At 48.6% G+C, this 20,561-nt stretch overlaps 7 protein-coding genes across 7 annotated transcripts; 2 read left to right on the top strand and 5 right to left on the bottom strand.

The window, feature by feature from the left end:
* Positions 1 to 138: 138 nt before the first annotated feature.
* On the bottom strand, positions 139 to 4,451 carry FSUBG_11534 (DAL5-Allantoate and ureidosuccinate permease; the record flags this gene model as incomplete). Its single annotated transcript, XM_036676227.1, has 13 exons — positions 139 to 582; positions 641 to 1,778; positions 2,368 to 2,484; positions 2,536 to 2,678; positions 2,725 to 2,813; positions 2,870 to 2,914; positions 2,966 to 3,057; positions 3,111 to 3,214; positions 3,263 to 3,400; positions 3,448 to 3,865; positions 3,938 to 4,038; positions 4,094 to 4,174; positions 4,230 to 4,451. 13 exons carry the CDS (start codon positions 4,449 to 4,451, stop codon positions 139 to 141), a joined length of 3,132 nt encoding a protein of 1,043 aa, XP_036532966.1.
* A 469-nt stretch (positions 4,452 to 4,920) lies between these two features.
* Positions 4,921 to 6,246, bottom strand: FSUBG_11535 (uncharacterized protein; the record flags this gene model as incomplete). The annotated part of the gene is made up of 3 exons (XM_036676228.1): positions 4,921 to 5,681; positions 5,735 to 5,910; positions 5,963 to 6,246. 3 exons carry the CDS (start codon positions 6,244 to 6,246, stop codon positions 4,921 to 4,923), a joined length of 1,221 nt encoding a protein of 406 aa, XP_036532967.1.
* A 410-nt stretch (positions 6,247 to 6,656) lies between these two features.
* FSUBG_11536 (uncharacterized protein) lies at positions 6,657 to 7,889 on the top strand (the record flags this gene model as incomplete). The annotated part of the gene is made up of 2 exons (XM_036676229.1): positions 6,657 to 6,973; positions 7,028 to 7,889. The coding sequence occupies 2 exons, from the start codon at positions 6,657 to 6,659 to the stop codon at positions 7,887 to 7,889; spliced, it is 1,179 nt and encodes a 392-aa protein (XP_036532968.1).
* Positions 7,890 to 8,285: 396 nt separating this feature from the next.
* On the bottom strand, positions 8,286 to 14,266 carry FSUBG_11537 (uncharacterized protein; the record flags this gene model as incomplete). The annotated part of the gene is made up of 10 exons (XM_036676230.1): positions 8,286 to 8,349; positions 8,519 to 8,683; positions 8,726 to 9,400; positions 9,779 to 9,887; positions 9,946 to 10,139; positions 10,187 to 10,320; positions 10,380 to 11,127; positions 11,178 to 11,700; positions 12,355 to 14,183; positions 14,238 to 14,266. 10 exons carry the CDS (start codon positions 14,264 to 14,266, stop codon positions 8,286 to 8,288), a joined length of 4,470 nt encoding a protein of 1,489 aa, XP_036532969.1.
* Positions 14,267 to 14,696: 430 nt separating this feature from the next.
* FSUBG_11538 (OPT family small oligopeptide transporter) lies at positions 14,697 to 17,161 on the bottom strand (the record flags this gene model as incomplete). Its single annotated transcript, XM_036676231.1, has 4 exons — positions 14,697 to 14,894; positions 14,948 to 16,209; positions 16,261 to 16,327; positions 16,382 to 17,161. The coding sequence occupies 4 exons, from the start codon at positions 17,159 to 17,161 to the stop codon at positions 14,697 to 14,699; spliced, it is 2,307 nt and encodes a 768-aa protein (XP_036532970.1).
* Positions 17,162 to 17,699: 538 nt separating this feature from the next.
* On the top strand, positions 17,700 to 19,180 carry FSUBG_11539 (fructosyl amino acid oxidase; the record flags this gene model as incomplete). The annotated part of the gene is made up of 4 exons (XM_036676232.1): positions 17,700 to 17,755; positions 17,831 to 18,032; positions 18,085 to 18,634; positions 18,690 to 19,180. 4 exons carry the CDS (start codon positions 17,700 to 17,702, stop codon positions 19,178 to 19,180), a joined length of 1,299 nt encoding a protein of 432 aa, XP_036532971.1.
* Positions 19,181 to 19,407: 227 nt separating this feature from the next.
* FSUBG_11540 (uncharacterized protein) lies at positions 19,408 to 20,366 on the bottom strand (the record flags this gene model as incomplete). The annotated part of the gene is made up of 2 exons (XM_036676234.1): positions 19,408 to 19,789; positions 19,843 to 20,366. The coding sequence occupies 2 exons, from the start codon at positions 20,364 to 20,366 to the stop codon at positions 19,408 to 19,410; spliced, it is 906 nt and encodes a 301-aa protein (XP_036532972.1).
* Positions 20,367 to 20,561: the final 195 nt, after the last annotated feature.

Here is a 20,561-nt window from a genome sequence, read left to right on the forward strand (position 1 = left end):
TTCCTCACTGAGCTTGCTAGCGCGTCGCCCGATTGCCCCAAATAGTCCAGTTCGGCGACCGGCTACGAGCCGCCGCCATTATCGCTACCAAGGACGAAAATGTCCCAATAGCGCGTTAGACATGATTTTAGGGCGTTGCTAGATCACAAAGTCATAGCCCATCTCTTGAGCGATCTGGGAAAGATCAGCGCGATAGCCCATCCCCTCCTCGGCCGCGTGCACCTTTTCGACAAAGGCACATGCATTTACATAATGTTTCCCAGCCTGAGAGCAGTCCCTGATAAGCTGCAGCGCCCAGTCTCGGTAGATAGGGTCCTTTGCCTCGATGGCTGCCATGATGAGCGGGATTGGCCATATCTTGGTCGGCGGCGCTTCAGTTCTTGGACGCTTGAGTTTACTGTAGAAGCGGCGAGTGATGCCAATTATGTGTTCAGCATGTGTTGTCTCTGCATATATTGCATCTTCTGGCCGGTAGATTCTTGAGGCGTAGATGTGTACGGCGTGGAAGAGGGCGTTTGCGGTGAGGAAGATGGATAACACTTTGTTTTCTGCCGCTTTCTCTTCGGTGATACCGGCGAGACCCTAGTTTATCATCAGTAATGTAATTACAAGCAGTAGTGTGATTTTATTGTCGACATACCTGGTTAATATCATCTAACGATTCTCTCGTACTTGCCTCTTGGCTATCACCCGCCGTGGTGCGGTCGCCTCTGGATATCATCCCCAAGAGAGCGACCAAGCGACATGTAGCCACATACAAAGGCCTATGAGCCTCATCCCACCGGCGTTCCTCATTCGGGTACAAAAGAGTGTATTCTTGCTGCAGAAAATTGTATGATTTGTCCACAGCAAACATTAAGCCCAAGTCGTTGCCTAGACACTGTATGATGCGATCATCGCATTGCGAAAAGAGAGCGGCGCGAGCATCAAGAAAGCAGAACCACACCGCCATTCTGCCGTAAACCGACTGCGATTGATCGCCATGGCCCCGGCTCTCAAGTAAGCAAGCCTCGAGGCTTAGCATGCGCCTTAGGGAGGCTCTTCTTGAGAGAAGAAGATCTGTCCAGGCGAGGAAGTATAGCGTCACTGACACGGCGTCCAGGTCATCATCTCGGGTGATAAGCTGCGGCCAAGTCTGACTGAGTTCTTCATCCATGCCTCCAATCTCGAGGTGGACGCCTAATTGATCCACGAGAGCTACGAGACTCTTTTCGTAGTGTTCTAAGGCACTACTCTCCGAAGCCAATGTCCCATTGCAGTGGAGGTGAGCAGCTGTCCATGCGTAAAGCGATGATATTACAAACGAATGGCTAGAGTTGAAGCGATTGAAGAAATACGTGTGATTGTTCCACGTTTGGCCCTTGGAGCTATATTTTGATGCTAGATTCTGAGTGTAGTGCTGTGCTAACACCCGATCGGAGACCGTCTGACGGGAACTCGAGGAAAGGCTGCCCGCGTTGAAGTCGGCTGTGGTTTTACCTGGCGATTCCATAAACGGAACCCAGGCCTGATCAGTCGTATTTGAAAACACCGCCGGGTCAGGGCTCAAATCCCATTGTTGATCTGGATATGAGTCAAATATGCCATCCATCCAAGGCATCGCCGTCGCATCGAGCATTGCGAGTGACGATGTTTCCAGCGTGTCGGACGCGTTCGTCTCGGCTATTGAAAAGGCCATTGGAGTCTGTGGACTAGTCCCTGAGCGACTCGGTATGCTAGGCGTGCTCTTCTTCTTCCCGCGACGCCTCGAATGAGTTCTGATCTGATCTGTCTCATCTCTAAACTCGAACACAGCATGAGGTGATGGTTCGTAAGCGCATTTGAGGTGAGAACGTCGACATGGGGAGCAGCGTGGTTTTCTTTGATCGCAAGAGACTTCCCTTCTTGCACAGGTGGTGCATAGGGACATGGCGGGTCGTTATGTCAAGGACGTAAGAGTGGTTGAAGGATTGAAGTGCAAGAACGCTTCGGTCTTAGACTTTATTTTGAAATCCGGGGTAACTAATGACTAATCGCTGATAAGCCTAACTCGAAGCACGCTAACTTCAAGACAAGCATGACAGGGACTGGTCTTCTTCATATGTCTACATATCATACATGATTTTTCTCTCTATCTCTCAGTGATTGTGATAGCGTTGTGGAAAGGATGGCGCCAGGTAGCAATAGATTCGCCAGTGTATCATTATGAGAATGTACACCAACAAGACTTGGTAATCATCCCTGGCTAATTTAAATGAAGTATTGTACACAAAGACACCGACGGAACCTATGAGCCAGCGAAGATGACACCAAGCCTTCAACATATGACTCGTGATCACATGAATGTCCATCAGTTCGGGCTTTTCCACCAACGCTCACCAAATATACCTAAATGAGCCCTGTTGCCAATCCGTAAGATCTAAATCATCCCTAGAAATGTTTACGTTGCAGATTTCCTGAACCTCATGGCGGCCTCGACGGTGGTTCTGATACCTAATGTAGATGCTGAGAAAATGGTTAGTAGTCGGTGGGAAAGTGAAATGAGGAGCTTCTTACAGCAGAACGATTTCCAACACAATCATGGCAGAGACTGAGGAGTAGAAGCCTCTGAAAGCAGTTTTGTACTGTGGGGCCTCGTGTGTGATGAAGAATTGAGGGCCAGTAAATTGGCCAAGACAGTAGCCTAGGAACATCATGACCTGCAAGTGTTAGTTCAGTCAAGATTGGCCGGAGTCAAATACTTACGCTCGCGGTGGACTTCTTGGTAAATCCTGCGATATTCGAGGAGAGCATACTCATTCCAAGTCCGAAAGGGACTGTATTGACATAAATTACTGGAGGCACGTATGAGCGACAGTTGTGAGCCATAAAGTAACCATCGCATACTTACTATAAAAAGACGCAAGTCGGCCCTGGTGGTTAGATTGCGGAAGGTCTAAGTCATGTTAGATCCCAAGAGCAGATGTTAATGATGGCAGAGACTCACTATCCACCAATACGGCACCTATCAGGACGATGATATTGGTTGCAATCATAACGTAGCACCTAGTATTCTTGAAACGTGTGCAGAACCAACCACTAAATCAAAAGTTTCAGCAAGTAGCCATATATATGCAAAGTTAGATGCTCACGCAAAGACCACCGAGGCGAGGTGGATGGTGTTGGACGGCATGCCCATCAAAGTAGCCTGGCGGCTGGAGTAGCCGAGGGTCTGGGTCAACACGATCTTCGAAAACTACACTGCCATCAGAATATGCTCCATTTTCTTGCACAATTCACTTACCGATGTTAAGCCTCCTCCCTGGAGACATTGAAGAAAGGCGTGTATGGCTAATATCCACGGCTGGGGATCCATCAGGCATTCGCGGACCTGGTTCCATTTGTACTCGGTGTTTTTAATACCGGTGTGATTTTTCAGGACCTGTAATCTGGTTAGTACCGATTGATGTCGACCAGGAGTGGATTTACTCTATCAGTCGCGATATCTCTCTCCCTCTTACTGAAGAACCATGCACTTAGAGGCGACGCCGGAACACCAAAAAAGACAACAATACCCCAAAACATCGTCATCGGCCCAAAGACGAGGTACACGACTTGCCAGACGGCATACTTGGAGCCCGAATGATCCTTTCCCGAGAGGCCGTATGTAATGGCATCTGCCATGAAAGAACCGACAGCACTGGCAGACCACCATAGTGACGTGCGAAGAGGCTGCTCCTCTCGTGTCCAATATTGAGAGATTAGGATCGTGAGGATGGGAGACATGCAGGATTCGAAAACACCGAGGAAGGCACGGTTGACGCAGAGCGTTGCAAAGTCTTTTGTGAATGCCGTCGTGCAGGCGGTGAGACCCCAGAGAAAGATCATCACGCCAAAGTATCGTCCGCTGCGTAGCGATTAGGAGACATTAAGCAAGACAAGATAAATCTAGGGAATTTCAGGAAAGATGAAGACTTACATGGGAAGCTTCTGCATCAAAAGAGAGCTGGGATACTGCCAGACTAGGTACCCCAGGTAGAAGATTGAGGATGACCAGCTATACTGCTGGCCCATGAGGTTCTATGCAGATGTCAGTCGCTACATGTAGATATCTACAAGGTGCAGGTTCGCTAACCAGATCTTCCTTGATGCCGAAGATGGAAGCCTCGGACAAAGCAACTTTATCCATGTAGTTGAGCACGTATGTGAGCGCCATCTATTTTCGCTGTAGTCAGTTTCGCATGACCAAAGATTCATAGATCACCACTTACCATGGGCAGCAAGATCAGGTCGAGCTTCCATCGGACCCTCGCGTCTTCCTTGGAGCTGTACACGATCCTAAGTGGCGGAGAACCCATTTCCTCAGAATGCTTCTCGTCATCATCCAAAGTAGCAGTTGGTTTGTGACCGCTAGCTGTATCTTCAACCAACTCGCCCATCCCGACAGTTGAGTTCGTCGGCATGGTGGCAATGGGCTTGAGATCTTTATCCATTGTGTTGACTTGTAAACGTACGTTCAGAATAACAACTTACCGAGTGCCAGACGTTAAATGATTGCGATTCGCCGCTTGTTATATCGCGTGATCATGTTTATGCAGATACCGGTTTTAGAACCGAGGATGGTTCTGTTTGGCGGGGATGATAGCGTTCGCTGAGATGGCTCAGAAGGGTATAGCTCAATCTGGGGTCGCCCGTTTCACCGTTTTGGGCCGAGCGCGCGAGATGGCAAGATAGCGCTCTTGAGATCTATAGGGCGGGCTTTTTTAGACTTGCCATTGTTAACTCGAGTATCACATCAAGGTCAAAAATGATGCTCACGTAATTAAGAAATTGGAAAATATGTCTTGTCGGTATATGGTTCCATTTAGTTATGTACACTAAAACCCATCGCCAATTTCTCCCCACTAGCTCGTATCCATAACTATCAATTCGCAATTCTACAATCTTTACTCCGTATGCTCTTCAGGAATGAGTTGGCTTAAAGCCTCCTTTAGGGAAAGGCACAATATTCTCCTCAGCAGTATGCTTCACCTTACCCATCGAGAAGAAGAACTTCTCCTGGTCAAAGATGCTGTACACATTGCGCATGAAAGGGTCACCAAAGAGAGACACGGGGTACCCACGAGAAGCGGCGAACACTCCACAGGTGCCATCAGGGAACTTTGACACGATGCCGTAGAGCGGCACCTTGATTGTGCCGTGAACGCCAAACTCGACAGCGATGTACCCGTCGTTGCGCTTGGTGTCGGCGTACTTGCAGTCGACCACGAAGTATTGTTGGCCAAAAGGCTGTACCTTGGCATTAAAAGCGCGGAGGACGGGAGGCATGGTCTTGTCCGTGAGGTACCAGCTCGCAGTGCCACTGTCGATCAGCACCGGAACACCGACGTTCTTCTTTCCGTATGTTTCCTTTGTGCGGTTGTTGCCCTTGGTGAGGAAGACTTCGACAGAGGTGACGTTAACCGAGTTCGTCTGACCATCGCTGAGCTCCATATTGAAGGGGTCGACCATGGGCACGGTGATGAGATCACCGTCAATCTTGGCCTTGTCGTAAGCACCACCAAGGAGCATCCTGGCATTGGCAGCTTTCTTATCATCGGGCCCAAGGTAGATGCTCGTCGCGAGGTAGTTGATCTTGGATGCGTTCTTCAGCTCCGGTAGGAAGTACGAGGAGAACCTGTCAATGCACTTGGGGCCAGCAAATGAGCACTCCAACGATAGACCTGTTCCACCGCATGTCAGTTCGGCATCTTCAAGATGGGATAGCTTTTCTTACCAAGAATTGTGCTAATATTACCGCTCAGCTTGTCGGAGAAACTATAGTCGGATGTCATGCCAAAGTACAGGTTCTTGGTTGAAACGCCGCCGATGATAATAGTGTCCTCCAGATAATCGCCCTGACCGACGTAGCCTAGGGCGTCGGCGAAGCCAGTACCTGCATAGTGGGATGTCCTACGACGATGATTAGCGACGGAAATTGGAGGTAAGATACCGAGGAACATACTTGGAAGTCTTGTTGTTAAACGTGCCAAAGGTCTTGCAATTGTTTCCCTTCTTTTTGCAGACCTCATTACGAGGGTCTAGAAAGGAATATCGCGGGCTACCCGTGTCGATCTTGAGGTACTCTGTCTGTGGCGGTGTGCCGACCTGTAGCTTGGCATAATACGCCGTCAGACCCTCATCGCGAGATAACGGGACGGAGATAACCCCAGCAGGAGTCTTGCTCGCAGTAGCGATGCCAGGGAAAGCGACAGCTGCAGCGACGGTGGCCAAAGTGAAGAGAGCCATGGTTTTAAGTTACTTGGGCTGTCGTGGATGCGTGATCAAACTTGCCTGATAGTTATCAGACTATATATAACCATGCAAACTAACCAAACCCCGGCCCATGTGAAGTCATGCGGCCTAGACCGTTCGTCGATACGAGATTCTTAGTGGATCTTATTCCTGATCTGCCGAGCTCGCTGTGATGCCATTGGTGGCGGAGGTGTTTGCTAGCCGGTTTCGGGAAATTAATTCGTATGCGAAGCCCGGCATTCCATCCATTCCCGCGCGGAAAATCAAAGCCCAGACTATCTATAGACTATGTAACACTGGAACGAGGCGGAACGAGGTCGTGCTCTTGGCCATAAAAAGAGTAAGAAACCTATTTTTACCATACTTTCTGGCGTACCTGGTCAATCTACACAATTGTTCTCATCATGCCTCTCAAACTCCTCCAAGTGATCGCCGTCTTGGCTGCTTCTGCCCATGGCCTCGCTGTGCCGGATAGCCAAGGCGCTGCGTTCAGCGTCGATGCTTTGCCGTCGTCACCAGAGGAATTCGATCCTGCTGCTGAGAGGCAGCGGCTTGAGGCGAAATACTCTGCGATCCATGGTAACATCATAGAAGCGCGCAGCGTGAAGCAGTCGGGCTCCGTGGAAGTGAAACCTTCCTCGAATGGCAATTCATTCTTCGTCCCTACAGTCGTCGGGAACCAGACTTTCAAGATGATTTACGACACTGGATCTGCCGACCTGTGAGTGCCCCAATTTTCCGTATCGCGTACCAAGACTAACATGCCACTTCACAGATGGGTGTATTCCAACGAGTCTTCTATCTTCCAGAGCGAGGATCACCCAACCTATGCCCCAACTTCATCTGCGCACCTCCTCAAGAACTACAATTGGTCCATCACCTACGCCTTTGGCGAGGAAGTCAGCGGCGTCGTCTACACCGACACGGTCAAGGCAGGCCCCGTCGTAGCCCAAAAGCAGGCCGTGCAAGCCGCCACCGTCATCCAAGCCGAGTTCGCCTCAGATGGCATTCTTGGTCTGGCATTCAGTACCATCAACACCGTCAAGCCCAAGAAGCAAAAGACTTTCTTCGAGACTCTCCTGCCCACTCTCAAGAAGAAGGTCTTTGCTGCTAATCTCAGGGTCGATGGCAAGCCTGCGACTTGGGATTTCGGATACATCGACGATACCAAGTTCAAGGGTAAAGTGGCCTATACCCCCGTTGTCAGCACCAAGTACTGGTCGATGAACGTGAGCACCTATGCCGTTGGCAAAGGCTCATTCACCAGTAGCAAAAAGAAGGTTGGCGAGGTCATCGTCGACTCCGGGACGACCCTTGTTTATCTCCCTGAAACTGTGGTGAACGACTACTACAGCCATATCAAGGGCTATAAGCTCCAGGAGGGAGGCTCTCGCACATTCCCGTGCAATAGCACTGTTCCAGACTTTCATTTTAAGATTGATAGCACAACGCTAACTATCCCTGGGCGGGACGTTAACTATACTGTATATGACCGCGCTAATCGTATCTGTGGTGGAGCGATCTCTACTCAGCTTAATAGCAAGTACTCTGTGCTAGGAAATTTGTTCATGAAGAACTACTATGTTGTTCATAGCCAGGAGGATGCTACCCCTAAGCTTGGATTTGCACCGCATTGATGAACCCCATGAGACCCAATTTGCATACCGCCTGTCCCTCCTTGTTGCTTGGGGGCATTATTTATGGTTTGGATTGTCGGTTGAATTCTTAACGTTTTTCCAAACAGCGAATAGTCTTACATACTACAATCGAATGTTATTTAATGTCAGGTTATATCTTCAGGTTACCTCCATAATACGTTAATAATAATTAAAGGCAATATGATGTAACCTCGTCGCTCCGGGCAGCCCTCTATGTTGTTGGTTGCCTTATTGCAAGTCTTGCCTGCTTCCTCGTCTTATGTGCTTAAGCAAGCCTATATTCATCGGCTTGCCCGAATATCAATCGCAAAGACTAGGACATCATTGTAGGTTTCTAGGTCTTTATGTCTACACAACATGTCGTCGTCCCTCCTATCACTCCTCTACTTCAATGGAAACCTTGTCAATTTCGCCGTTGTTCTCATACTGTATCCGCTTCCTGTCAGTCAGTCGAACTGGAATCAGACCTACACTCCATCTATTCTTCTAATACCACTCCAGCGGCAATTAATCCGCGCCTGTAATCGCCTGTCAGAGACATATCCACTTCTTTTACCACTTCCCGCATTCTCTGACTATAATACCCTGTTATAAAATCCAACACTGACTCATTTCTGAGTTCAAACTGTTTTTCGAATTCTTCATCGAGATCATCAAGCTTTTCCACCAAAAGCCTATCTTCGTCCAACACTTCTGCCCATTCATCCTCGTCTACCTCTTCATCTCCCCAGCCGTTTCTGTGCATAAGATTGTGGGGACAGGTCCCAACGTGCCTGATTCCAAGTATTTCCATTGTAACTGTGTGGGTAGCGCACCTGGCTAGATAGGATGTGTTAACAACTGTGATGTTGTCTTCAATCAGAGCCACAAGGAGGCAAATGGTTCTAATCGTTTTAACACCCCAAGGGCGAAAGCGATATTCAGTAGACGTAAATCCAGAGAATAACGACGCCAATGGTCGGTTGAAGACACCTGAAATGCAGAGACATGGTACATTGGCCTGCAGCTTGCTGTTGCATACTTTAGTCAACAGACTGATTCCTTCGCTCTCCAAAACGCATGACGAGACGCGATGGCCAAGAGCTAGCTTCCACCCAATTACTGCTCCATAATAATGCAATATCGACGTGTGGAAGTCTCCAGCCGCGTATTGAAGGTCGATATCATGCTTCATCAACCAATTCAGGTAAGGAATGTCTCGGCCAAACACATCTTGCCTAATACCAGATTCAAGAACCGTAATCCGTGCTAGAAGAGGCTTAATACCACTTTCGTCTGACGGCCTAATGCCGAACTCGTCGGCCAATGAACAGATTTCTGGAGGCTGGTAGTTTTCAAACAAGCCCCCGCGGTAATATTTGGGATGAAAAGGCTTGAGGCCAGAGTTGATCTTAATCCCCAGTTTTCCCAAGTCATCAGAGCGCGACTGCAGCTCCTCCCACAGGAAGGCCGCGGTAGCGTCAGGGATAGAGCTAGCCGTGACTCCATACCTACCAATGATTTCAGAAGGCAAAAATGCAAGTGAAAGATCTCGCAGTCGTCGCCGGCGATTCTCCAAGTGCCCGAACAATAGTCTGTTGCATCTCCATGAACAAAACTTTGTGTATTCTGATAACATCAAATGAACGGGGAGGCAACAGTCGGCCTCCAGGAGCAGTTGGACGGCAGCAGCGCAATTGCAGTCCCGGCAAAGCACCATTTTGTTCTTTTGCATACGTGTTGCCCCGCTCAAATGTGCTGCAAGCTGTAAAGGACTAGCCTGTATCGAATCGTCGTCGCACAACATAGATACAGCCAGACTTTGTTGCAGCAGGAGACGAAGCCCTTCTGGCCAGGTGATGCTAGCGTGCAATATGTTACGACCATACACATCTCTTTCCAGCATGTCTGCACAAAGCTGCTGATTCATTACAACAGTAGCAAGCTTTTGCCAGTCTCGCTGCATGATGGCCCGGAAGACGTAGTTGAATCCAAAGGCTGCATTTCTATTATCAGCTGTGCCGGAGTCGAGGAGAAGTGGTAAGGAACGGGTTACCTTTAGCGATCTCAGGGTATTCACCCCAGATCTGCAGCGACTTGAGCTCCCATGGATACCAACTTATCCGATCGCCTGCTTCCCTAATGGAGACATCTTCGGGAGAGAAAGATGAATCAAGGGTTTCGATGAAATTATATATGGGAGGAAGGATTGATAGATAGTAAGGTGCACAAAGGTAATATATAATTGTTCTGGTTGCTTTTAGCTATGTTGTGGAGAAATAGACTGTCAGTCTTACTCCTGATCAAAGTTCGAGGCGGTGATAGGAACCCCGATGTCAAACATGTATGACAGAAGCGAGCGAATGGATTCAAATATGGCCTTCCAAGTTTCTTGGTGCCCTGAATACCACTTAAGTAACTTGTAATAGAACTAAAGACTTTGTCAGTGTAAAAGCGCCTCAAGTATTTACAAGTAGAATTGAAACTTACACGCATACACACATGAGCGATATTATTCCCAGATCTATCTACGTCAAACGGGGACGCAGCACGAGAGCTATAGATAGTTCTTAGCTTCTTGATCGTGATCCGGGCATCTTCTTGTAGGTCGAAACCACTGTATCGCTTCCCCCTGTAGTCGCAGTTCATTCTAAGGTCATAAATGGCTTGAAAAGCCGCATTGGATTTAACAATGTTGAGAGACTGTATCTCAAAGGACATATTATATGCCCCAGCAGGATTATTTCTAGTGAGTGACAAGGACAAACTTCGAGCAAGCCAATATCGCAAACCGAGGTATGTAAAGGTAGTCTTTGACGTCTGCAGTGACTGGTTGAAGAAAATGCAACCAGGGCGATGGCGCCGTCGTGAGTACTCTTGTTTCGACATGACAAAACCTCCCCAAGATCTATCCACATAAGAAGATTTTCGACAAACAGAACTAGCCCTAGGATCGGAACAAATACATCCCGAATCGTTCAGTGTTCCTTCCTTCTGGGAGTTCTGCAAATAGCAAGGTTTTATAGCATAGTCTGGATTACGGCTGCTGGTACCTGGGATGTTATCTTGGATCTGTCGGGATATCGCTGCCACTTCTATTTCAGTGCGTTGAAGAGCTGGGCCGATAGTGTCAAGTCGTCTGGCAATGGTGCCCAACATATCATGCGTTATGCTATCGTTATCATTGGTGTAGATTCTCAGAGCCTGTAAATCTTCGCTAATGCTGATGTTGATATCGCTGTGTTTGCTTAGCAGGAGCAGAATTAAAGTGTAGTAGAGATCCCTCACAGGTGGAAGTTCTGTACAAAATTACTTAATGTCGCATTGGCCCTGGAAAGCTGGTCTTGAAGTTGCAACAACTTCTTCTGATCAAAAGGATATCGAGCTACCATCACTTGCTTTCTCCATTTTCCCTTTATATCAATCAGGCCCTCGTCTCGAGTAAGGTCCAGCACCATCTGCTGCAGGGTCATGAGCTGCGACTCGCAATTAACCAGACCTTGGTTAACTCCATTGGCGGACAAGGCGTGACGCTGGCCAAGCTTCAGTGTGCTCGTCTGGATGATGAAGATATTTGACTGCAAAAGAGTGAGGCTTTGGCTGGCTGTCTCGATGTCTCGGTGTCGATCTTTCACGGCGGTAAAGTAATTGTGAAGGCCGCCGCAGAGAGTCAGGCCGAGAGATACAAGGCCAGCGACGCCACTGGCGACGGAAAGAGGGTCTGCCATGTCGAAGTTGACAAGTTTGCAAAAGGAAGAAAGAACGCCGCGAGACGAAGCGGTGAAGGTGAGTATTAAGTGAGGGTGGCTTACTGCAAGGCAGACAGACACGCAGATCAGGCGATCAATCACAACGCGGTAACACCTCAGTACCCCCGCCGCAATTTGAAATCCCAGAAAGACTGAGAGCCAATCATTTTCAGCTGCCAAGGGAGATGTTCAAGCGAAGGGTACAAGGGCGACCATCAAATACACTTTTCTCTTCCTGTCTCCATTTTATCGATCCCGTTCAATTTAATGTAACTAGATACTTATAGATATTACTAGAAAAGGATTGGCGAAGTATTGAATTAGGCTGTGGAAGGCCCTGTGATCAAGAAATGCTTGCAAACCTTTTCTCAGAAACAACGGTAGTTTGTGCAATACAGACATGAGTCATCACCAATCTCGTCGAAGATGGTGCTCGATAAATGAGTTGCAAGCATCATCAGAAATATGATTTGAAGCCAATGACAACTCTCTCCTCCCGGCTTCATAGGTCCATAATAGCAATACAAACAACTAAATGACCACAACCTTTACCCGGCCAAGATTCAAAGCCAAACCATACGGTGAATCTATTTTCCCCTCTTTATGGGAAGCAACCCTAACAGCGGGAAAGAAAGTCCCATGCTGACTGTAAGTATAGGAAACCGTAGTCTCAACAGATCGTACAACGTCTCCGAACCTCTCCTTGACAAAGTTACCTGTCCCTTCAAAATCCCACTCCAATGAAACGACTTTTCCAGCACCGTGAGGAACTTCAATGCGTACCTTGAAAGTCACTATGCTGCCTGCTTCAGCTTTGGCGTCTTTTTTGCCGTTGACGCTGAGTTCTATGACAGGTTGGAGGCCTTTTCTTTCCGAGGCCGCAGCAGGAAGTTCTACTTGAGCATTTCGTATGGTATAGTTGGTTGGAGTGCTGGGATATGTCCCGGTTTCGCACCAGATACTCAAGTCTCGCAGTTGCTGCTCGTAAATGCCTGTAAAGTCTACAGCTCTGGAGCTTTTGGAGCCTCCAACAGGGCCCATTTGATGATCCGCATTCTCAGTGTAATGAAGTTGAAACTTATCATCGGCTTTATCCCCATATAGCTTTCTGACTTGTTGCTTGTACCAATCTGCATGCCAAGGGAATGCGTCAATGTCCATCAAGTTATCCATGACGATCATCTTGCCGTTCAACTTGCCCGAAAAGGTGGCGCCACCACTTGCAAATCTTGCAATCTGCTCTGCCACACGCACAGACCGCTGAGGATAGATGGGTGCTCCGTCGTAGTCACGGAGATAGTCATAGCCGTAAAATCCTGCGCGTTTGGGAACTGAGTAGCGATGGAGTGCGTGCATGGCTAGAAACATACGGTTGCTTATTTGGACTTTAGTCCCCTGTTGTAAAATTGAGAGGAGGGCCGGGTCATTATTCGGGTGAAGGGTGATAGTCTTGTCGTTACTGTTATCGCGACCCTTGGCAGTAATCTTACCAACAACTTCGCCATCTGCAGAGATGATATTGATGTCGAGCCAGTAAGTTCTCGCTGATTTCGGAGCCGTGTCGAGGGTGAGCTCAACAGGGACCTGACTGGCGTCACACCGTATAGAGATGATGGAGGTCTTGTAGTCCAGCATCTCCTGGCGGAATATCTCACCAAGTCTTGAATCCTCTTTGCCCAGATATCCAGGCTTGTTCCAGAAGTCATCAACGTAGCTGGGATCCATCCTCATAACGGCCGGTCCAGACACACTCCGGATTGTTTCCCAAAGTGACTCAGAAGCCCCAGTTTCATAGAAGCTTTCCCATCCTTTGATGGGAACACCAAGGGCCGTGGCTTCTTCAAAGACGCTTGACTCGGTGGGGTTCAAGCTTGAGTAGATGTCTCCACTACCGCCAGTCTTAAGCGCATCTTCGATCTCGGCGCTCTTGTTCTGAAGGACAAGACCTGCGAGAGCACGGATGGACCAGTTATTGATGGAAACAGGTACCGCCTGGACAAGCGTCACGGCACCAGACCATATACCTACAGTATTCTCCATCGCCCCAACAGTGACAAGAGAACCACCGCTGCCCCCGTAGATATACCCATGGATCTTATTGGTCTTGGGCTTGTAGTACTCCCGTGCAATTATCATACCAACCTTAGCTGCAGCTGCGTCACCGCGATAAGTTGGCCTACCAGACGCACGAACGGTATATCCTCCACTGTCTGCTCCAAAGCCAATTTCTCGATCAGACGCAGTTGAGTTCTGTAGTGGAAAGACGAGTTGGAAGAAACGCCCCTTCCATCCCCTTTTGGGGAGGTAGATGTTGAAGTCGACGGCGGTCCCTTCAAAACGTCCTGAGACTCGAAGATGAGGGATCGGTAATGTCTCATGAGTCTCATCGTCGAGTATATACCGGGAGTAGAGAGGATCAACGCAGTCTTCGGTGATTTTCCATACTCCATCAACTTGGATGCATGGATCGCCGGTCAGCTTTGGCGTGGTTGGCAGGATGGCAGGTGAGGGGGATAAGATGCTCTGTGCCGAGTTGAACCAAGTCCTAATACAACTGTTATCAATTCTCTCGTGCGAGTTTCGGTCGTCAAAAACATACAAGGCTCGGAGAACGTTTAAAGATACCATGTTTGGTAAGATTGGTTCTACAGTAAAGAGAATACTGTGAAGAACAGAGCGGATTGGGTGGCTTTACCCATCTATCGATCTAACCTTTTAATGGCTTATATACATGGCTGCCTCGGATAGCTCGGGCGTTAACGACTTTACCAACACGCGGAGTAAGCAACTCAGTTGACACTAGCGTTGGTCCACTGGTCGTATTTGACCGAGAATTATGTGATTGGCCGCGCCCAGGAACCAAGAAGCACGAAAACATCTGACCCCATGCTTATGCATCAGAAAGGATTAGTCTAGAGTCTACTGAGCCCGTGATAAACTTGGCCCAGTCTTCTTGCCACCTTCTAGAGATCCAAAGCGTTGTTATCAATGATCCTTTGGCTAACTATGAAGTAATAATACAAACACCTAAGCACATATTCCATCTTCAAACAGCGCCTTAATTCCAAGTAGATGGCCCGAATGTCTCATTGGTGCCCAACTTCCTCCACGGAGTACCCATCCCATCTGCAGTCGTGCCCTGGACGTTGTTTCCCCACCAGCTGAGACTAACACCAGGGAAGACGAGTGCAAAGAAAATCACGATGGCAGATATGGCAAGACCAGAATCAAGCGCTGCAGACAGAACGTAATTATACTGTTCATGTTAGCTACACTGAGCCTTGACAGAAGATTTCATGGCAGACTCACCTTTGCCCACCAATGCGGATACTTTCCACGGATCCACTTGTTGAAAATGAATGAGACTGCAAACGCGGAACTGTAGTTGATACCAGTAGCTGGAGGCACGTTGCCAGTACCGGCAAAGAAGAGAGGCCAGTGAAGGTTACGTAGCAACTTGCTGTTTGGATACTTCTTTTTGAGGAAGAACGTCACCACTGGTAGTAGCGCTCCTAGCCAAAACAGGTGCAACAATCCAGAGTAGATCTTACCCACGCTGTACAAACGCGCTGGACCGACTGCTCCCCAAACGATACTTGACGAGAAATTGACGCGACCTTGAGGACAGGTGTACTTGTTGGGTTGGTCGCTCTCACAGATGTCCTTGACATGGTGCAACATCCACAGAACAACAGCATTCTGGGTGAGAGATCCAACGATGCACGCCGTCAACTGTGCGACGAATAGGGTACGACGAGGTATCTTCATGTACAACCCGAGTTTCATGTCTGAGGCAAAGATCATCGCTTGGCTTAGTCCCGTGTAGGCGTAGAACTTGAAGATGAGCATGACGACTGGCTTTCCTGGGATGGCGTAGCCTGAGATGATCTCACCGAGAACAGTGAGGACGTTGCTGTTGAGATTGGCGACGGCGTAGACACTTCCGGTGGGGATGAGGTAGAAGGCAGCGAGACCAAAGGCCAAGAAGACACCCCAAACGGGCATTTTTGTATCATATACTTCTTGCACCATGATGGTGAGGCCAAGAACAATAGCGGTCAATGCGGCGTACCACCACCAAGGAGCATCAGAATATCGCTCAATGAGCCGCGCATGAATATCTTTCTTCCGCTGAGGGTTGAAAGCGCCAACGATCTGCTTCCAGTAATTGAGAAAGATGTATGTCGGCACGCAAGTCATTGTCGCAAAAGAAACACCGTAGCTCAGAGCGAAAGTGACTGGCATGAAAATAGGACTATAGTCCTTGTACTCTTCTGGTGAGAAGTTTCCATGTCGGTCAACGACGCGCGACGCATTGAAGACATTGCCAGTGTTATCGTAGATGTCACCTCCAGAGAAGGGGAGGTGCGCTGCGTACCAAGTGTTTGTGTAGTACAAGATTGGTGTGACGAGAGCGAAGAGGATGACCCATCCGGCGAAGACGTTGGCTTGAGCCCAGAAGGGAACGACGAGGGGAGAGCCGTTGTATGCGATTTGAGACCAGTCGAAAGTTGTGGGGAGATATGCGAGACCGGTTGACATGCCAAACAGGTTGTTGACGACGATGCTGTCTATCAGAGGTTAGAATGTAGTGGTATGGATCATCTGTGCGATGAACTTACTTGGCGCAGCCCAGCATATGAACGCAAAAGTGCTCAGTCCCGTGAAGAGAAATCCAGGAAGCCAGTACTAATGAACAATCAACCCCAACATCATAGAGGAGAAACAAGGGGAAGCACTCACCCATAACCAACCACCAGCAAAAACGTAGACAAAGAACCGATACCTCGAGATACTCCACCCATCCGCCTTCGGATTCGCCCTCCCATGTAGAGTCTGAAACAGCGCGGCATTAGCCAGTGTCGAAGGCCAAACCATATGCGGCGGCTCAACGATAAATCTATACGCCATACCCGCCATTCCAAGACCAAACAGCTGCATCGTAAGCGCGAGTAAAAACTGATACCCGACTGGAGTCTTCAACCCCAAGAACGCAGGCGCAACTTGAGCTTGGATGATATCCGTCGCCCAAGACGGTCCGAACGAAAGGTTCGACATGATTGTGATGAGGGCATGTTCTTTTATGTTGAAGTGATGATCTGGGTTAAGCGCAATTTCCCTCCCGAATAGTGTGATTCTCATGATGGGAAGGGCATGCGCAAGGGCTCTCCCAGCTGGATAGGCGACTAATTGTGCGACGAGTGATGAGATGGTCACACTGGGATATCTCATCGAAAAGAACTGATTGATCCCAGTACCAAGGATTGTGAACAGAAGACCCAGCGTCCACGCACGGAGCGTATTGACGGGCATAGAGGGATCGTCGACATTGGGGACATTGGCTCTGACTTCAGGTTGAGGTGAGTTGTCCGAGTCAATGTCGTAGTGCTCATCTATACCGCTGATAGCAAAAGCAGTAGCTTTGTCAGGGTTATCGATGATTTCTTCAGACGTGCCTTCAATGGTCCCATCTTCTTGTCTTGAGGGCCCCAGGTTGTCGGCGTATTCGACTTTGGGTGCCATGATGGCCTACTTTGTCACGAGATGAACCGTATAGAAAAGCTAAGAAATGAATAGAGGGATGACTGTCGAAGCAGCATTTCTTGGCGCGAAGGTCTCGGCATTTTATAACTCTGTCTTATCGCGAGTAATGTCACATTCGATGCAACTCCCCTCCCCGGATTTCGGCAAACGTTAGTTTATCAAGCCCCTCATGTAAGAAGAAGGTCCAAGCGATGGAGTCATTCAAGCTAGCGTGTGATTGGTCACCGGATCATCAGGTCCTTAGCTTCGGGGTCGAGGAGAATTATATTGCTACCCTACCTTATCTTGACTATCGGTTAGCTCTTGATTAACGGTTGCCACTTGGGAATGATAAATGAGGTTTATTGCGGGGTAATTGACGTGAGGAAGGTCCAGCCTTGATTTGTCACGAGATATCATATCAGCTCCGGTTACGGGCGTCATATCACTAATAAAACGACCAGCTTGAACGTCTGATAGCACTTTTCTGTTCTTCACCCTTATCTTTCATCTTAGTCCGAAGTTAGTTCTTTCAATCATGGCTAGCACAGTAGCACCCTTGAACAAGGACTCGTCCATCCTCATCATCGGAGCGTAAGTCTCAGACCCCACCAATACACCATCAAGGCTAATCGCCAGTTCTGATTCTAGGGGCACATTCGGTATCAGTACAGCCTACCATTTAGCTAAGCGTGGCTATACCAACATCACTTGCATCGACCGCCACCCATGGCCCAGTCTAGACTCTGCTGGTCATGACTTGAACAAGGTGATGCGTACTGAGTACGACGAACCACTTTACACACGACTCGCTTTAGAAGCACTCGACGCTTGGAGAGATCCAGAATGGCACGATGTGTTTTTTGAGACGGTAAGTTACCGATCTTGATAGCCTTCCTTGCGACTTAGACTCACAAAAGCAGGGACGTATCACCACTACGACAGGCGACAAGAAAGCCGAATCTTTTCTTGAAAAGTCATATGAGAATCTCAAAATGGCAGGGAAGGTTAGCAACTTAGAGCTTATTAGTGGCAGGGACGAGATTGTTAAACGCGTTCCCCAACTGAAGGATGCAGCCGGGATTGAGAACTGGAAGGGCCTTTACAATAGCCTCGGCGGATGGGTCCACGCTCGAAAAGCCCTGGAGAAATGGGCATTCCAGTGCGAGAAGATGGCCGTAAAATTCGTCTCAGGTCTGGGCGGTACTATGGCCGGCCTCGAGCTCGATACCTCCGGTTCAATGACTGGAATCCGTGTCGCTTCTGGTGAGGTCCTTCGTGCGGATCACTACATCCTCAGTACGGGCGCTGCATCGCCACAACTACTGCCCGAGTTGTCGCAACAGCTATGGTCGAAGTGCTGGACACTGGGACATATTCAGCTCACTGATCAAGAAGCTGCTGAGTGGAAGGGAGTTCCTGTGATTGATAACTATGAGCTTGGGTTCATGTTTGAACCAGATCCAGATACCAGTGGGTTGCACTTCATATTGCAACTGTCCGAAGCATGACTGCTAATTCTAATCAGAGCTAATCAAGATCTGTGACAACAATCCTGGATATCAATACCAAAAAGGCACCTTCGTCGATGAGAAAGGTAACACGACTCACTACTCGATTCCCCGGTACTCAAGCGATCATCCTCAAGATGGCATCCCCCATGAAGCTGAAGTCGCCATCAGAAAGTTCATCAACACCGTCATGCCCCAATTCTCCGATAGGCCCCTCCTAGATGCACGAGTATGCTGGTGTACCGATTCACCCGATGCACATTGGCTCATTGATCGCCATTCCAAACATAAAGATCTTCTTCTCGCAACAGGCGATTCTGGGCACGCGTTCAAGATGTTTCCGATTATTGGGAAGTACATCGCTGATGCGCTGGAAGGCCGTGATACTGAATTGAGGAAGGAGTGGGCTTATGGAGGACGGGTTGCGAAACCGGCTTCGCATCGACCTGATACTGAGATTAAGGACTTGAGAGATGTTTTGGATCTCAAGAAGGAAACGAGGCTGTGAATTATCATTACAATCACAGCTACCAACCCCCCCCCTCTTACTAGATGCAATTTTGTTACCAAGTGATAAACCTTGAGATGTTTCTTTCAAGTTACAAGAAGGTAAATTAAGTATACACCTGAAAAATCTTAGTCTAGTTATCTCTGTCACCTTGCTATAAGGTCAGAAGCCTCTTGCTCCCGTAAGCGACCTTCAGAACTAAAACATTTGTCTCAATCCCATTCCATCTAGGGACTCTCACAACCCTCATGGTAGTCGTAAACTGAAATATCATCAATCTGAATCTTGACCGCTCCCGCCGACGGCTGACTCGTACAAAAGAACCCAATCGACAACCTCTGGTTATCATTCTCAGCAGCAAACCGATACTCCTGCTCGTGATATACATCCTGCGTAATTGCCTGATCACCATCAACAGCAATAAACAGCCTGTTTGCACCATCCGAACCAGCCATTGTACCGATTCTGCATGCCTCTGCCTCGAGAGGCTGGCCTTCAGTAAGCGCCCAGTGGAACTTAAAGACGTACTCGTGGCCAGCGACGGTGTTGGTGAGTTCCTGAAGAATGGCCGAACTTCCTGAGATCGAAGTGTCGGGGTATAAATATTCCCTGACATCTGTTAGCAATGTCATTTATAAAGGGGGGGCTAAGGTTAAGCTGACATAGAGCGGGCTCCTGTTCTGGGGAATTCGGTTGACAGAGTTGAGACACCGAGTATGATCCACGGGTCGGCGGTGGGTTGTCCGTTGCCGTCTAGATTATCGAAAGTAGGGTTCTTGACGTAGTTGGTGTACTCTCCTGTGAACTCGCACACAGGCGCAGCAGAAGTCGTCGCGGTAGCTGTCTTAGAGACATCGGTGGTCGTAGAAACAAACTCGGTCGTTGTTGCGTCAGGGCTCGCGGTTTCGGTAGTGGAAGTGAACAAAGTGGAAGAATCACCAGTAGTGCTCAAAACCTCGGAAGAAAAGGTAGTCTCAACTGACGTGGCGGCCGAAGACGTTTCGACCGTCGCCGATGTCTCAACCGCGAGCGAGCTCGTGGCAGTCAAAGAAGCTTCAGTCGTAGCAGTACCGGAGGTTTCCAAACCTGAACTCGTAGCACGGGAGATGGGCTTGCAAGGCCCAGCACCAACCTGTCCGTAAAGGGCAAAAGCTGCAACGACAGCTGAGTACTTGAACAACATCATATTTACAAAGAAGGAATTAATGAGTGGAATAGCGTCGAAGCGCAGAATTGAGGAACGAGCGGATGGCAATTCGGATGAACATTTTAGGGGCTCAGTTGGATTAAATTCTCCTTTATGAAGACTTTTCGCAATCTCCGAGACTGCGCTATTGGCTTGGAAATTCGATAGTTCACGATGGCGCGAAGTGGTGTTTAT

The sequence above is a fragment of the Fusarium subglutinans genome (genome assembly GCF_013396075.1).
Source record: "Fusarium subglutinans strain NRRL 66333 chromosome Unknown NRRL66333_c0000221, whole genome shotgun sequence".
Lineage (NCBI taxonomy): Eukaryota > Fungi > Ascomycota > Sordariomycetes > Hypocreales > Nectriaceae > Fusarium > Fusarium subglutinans.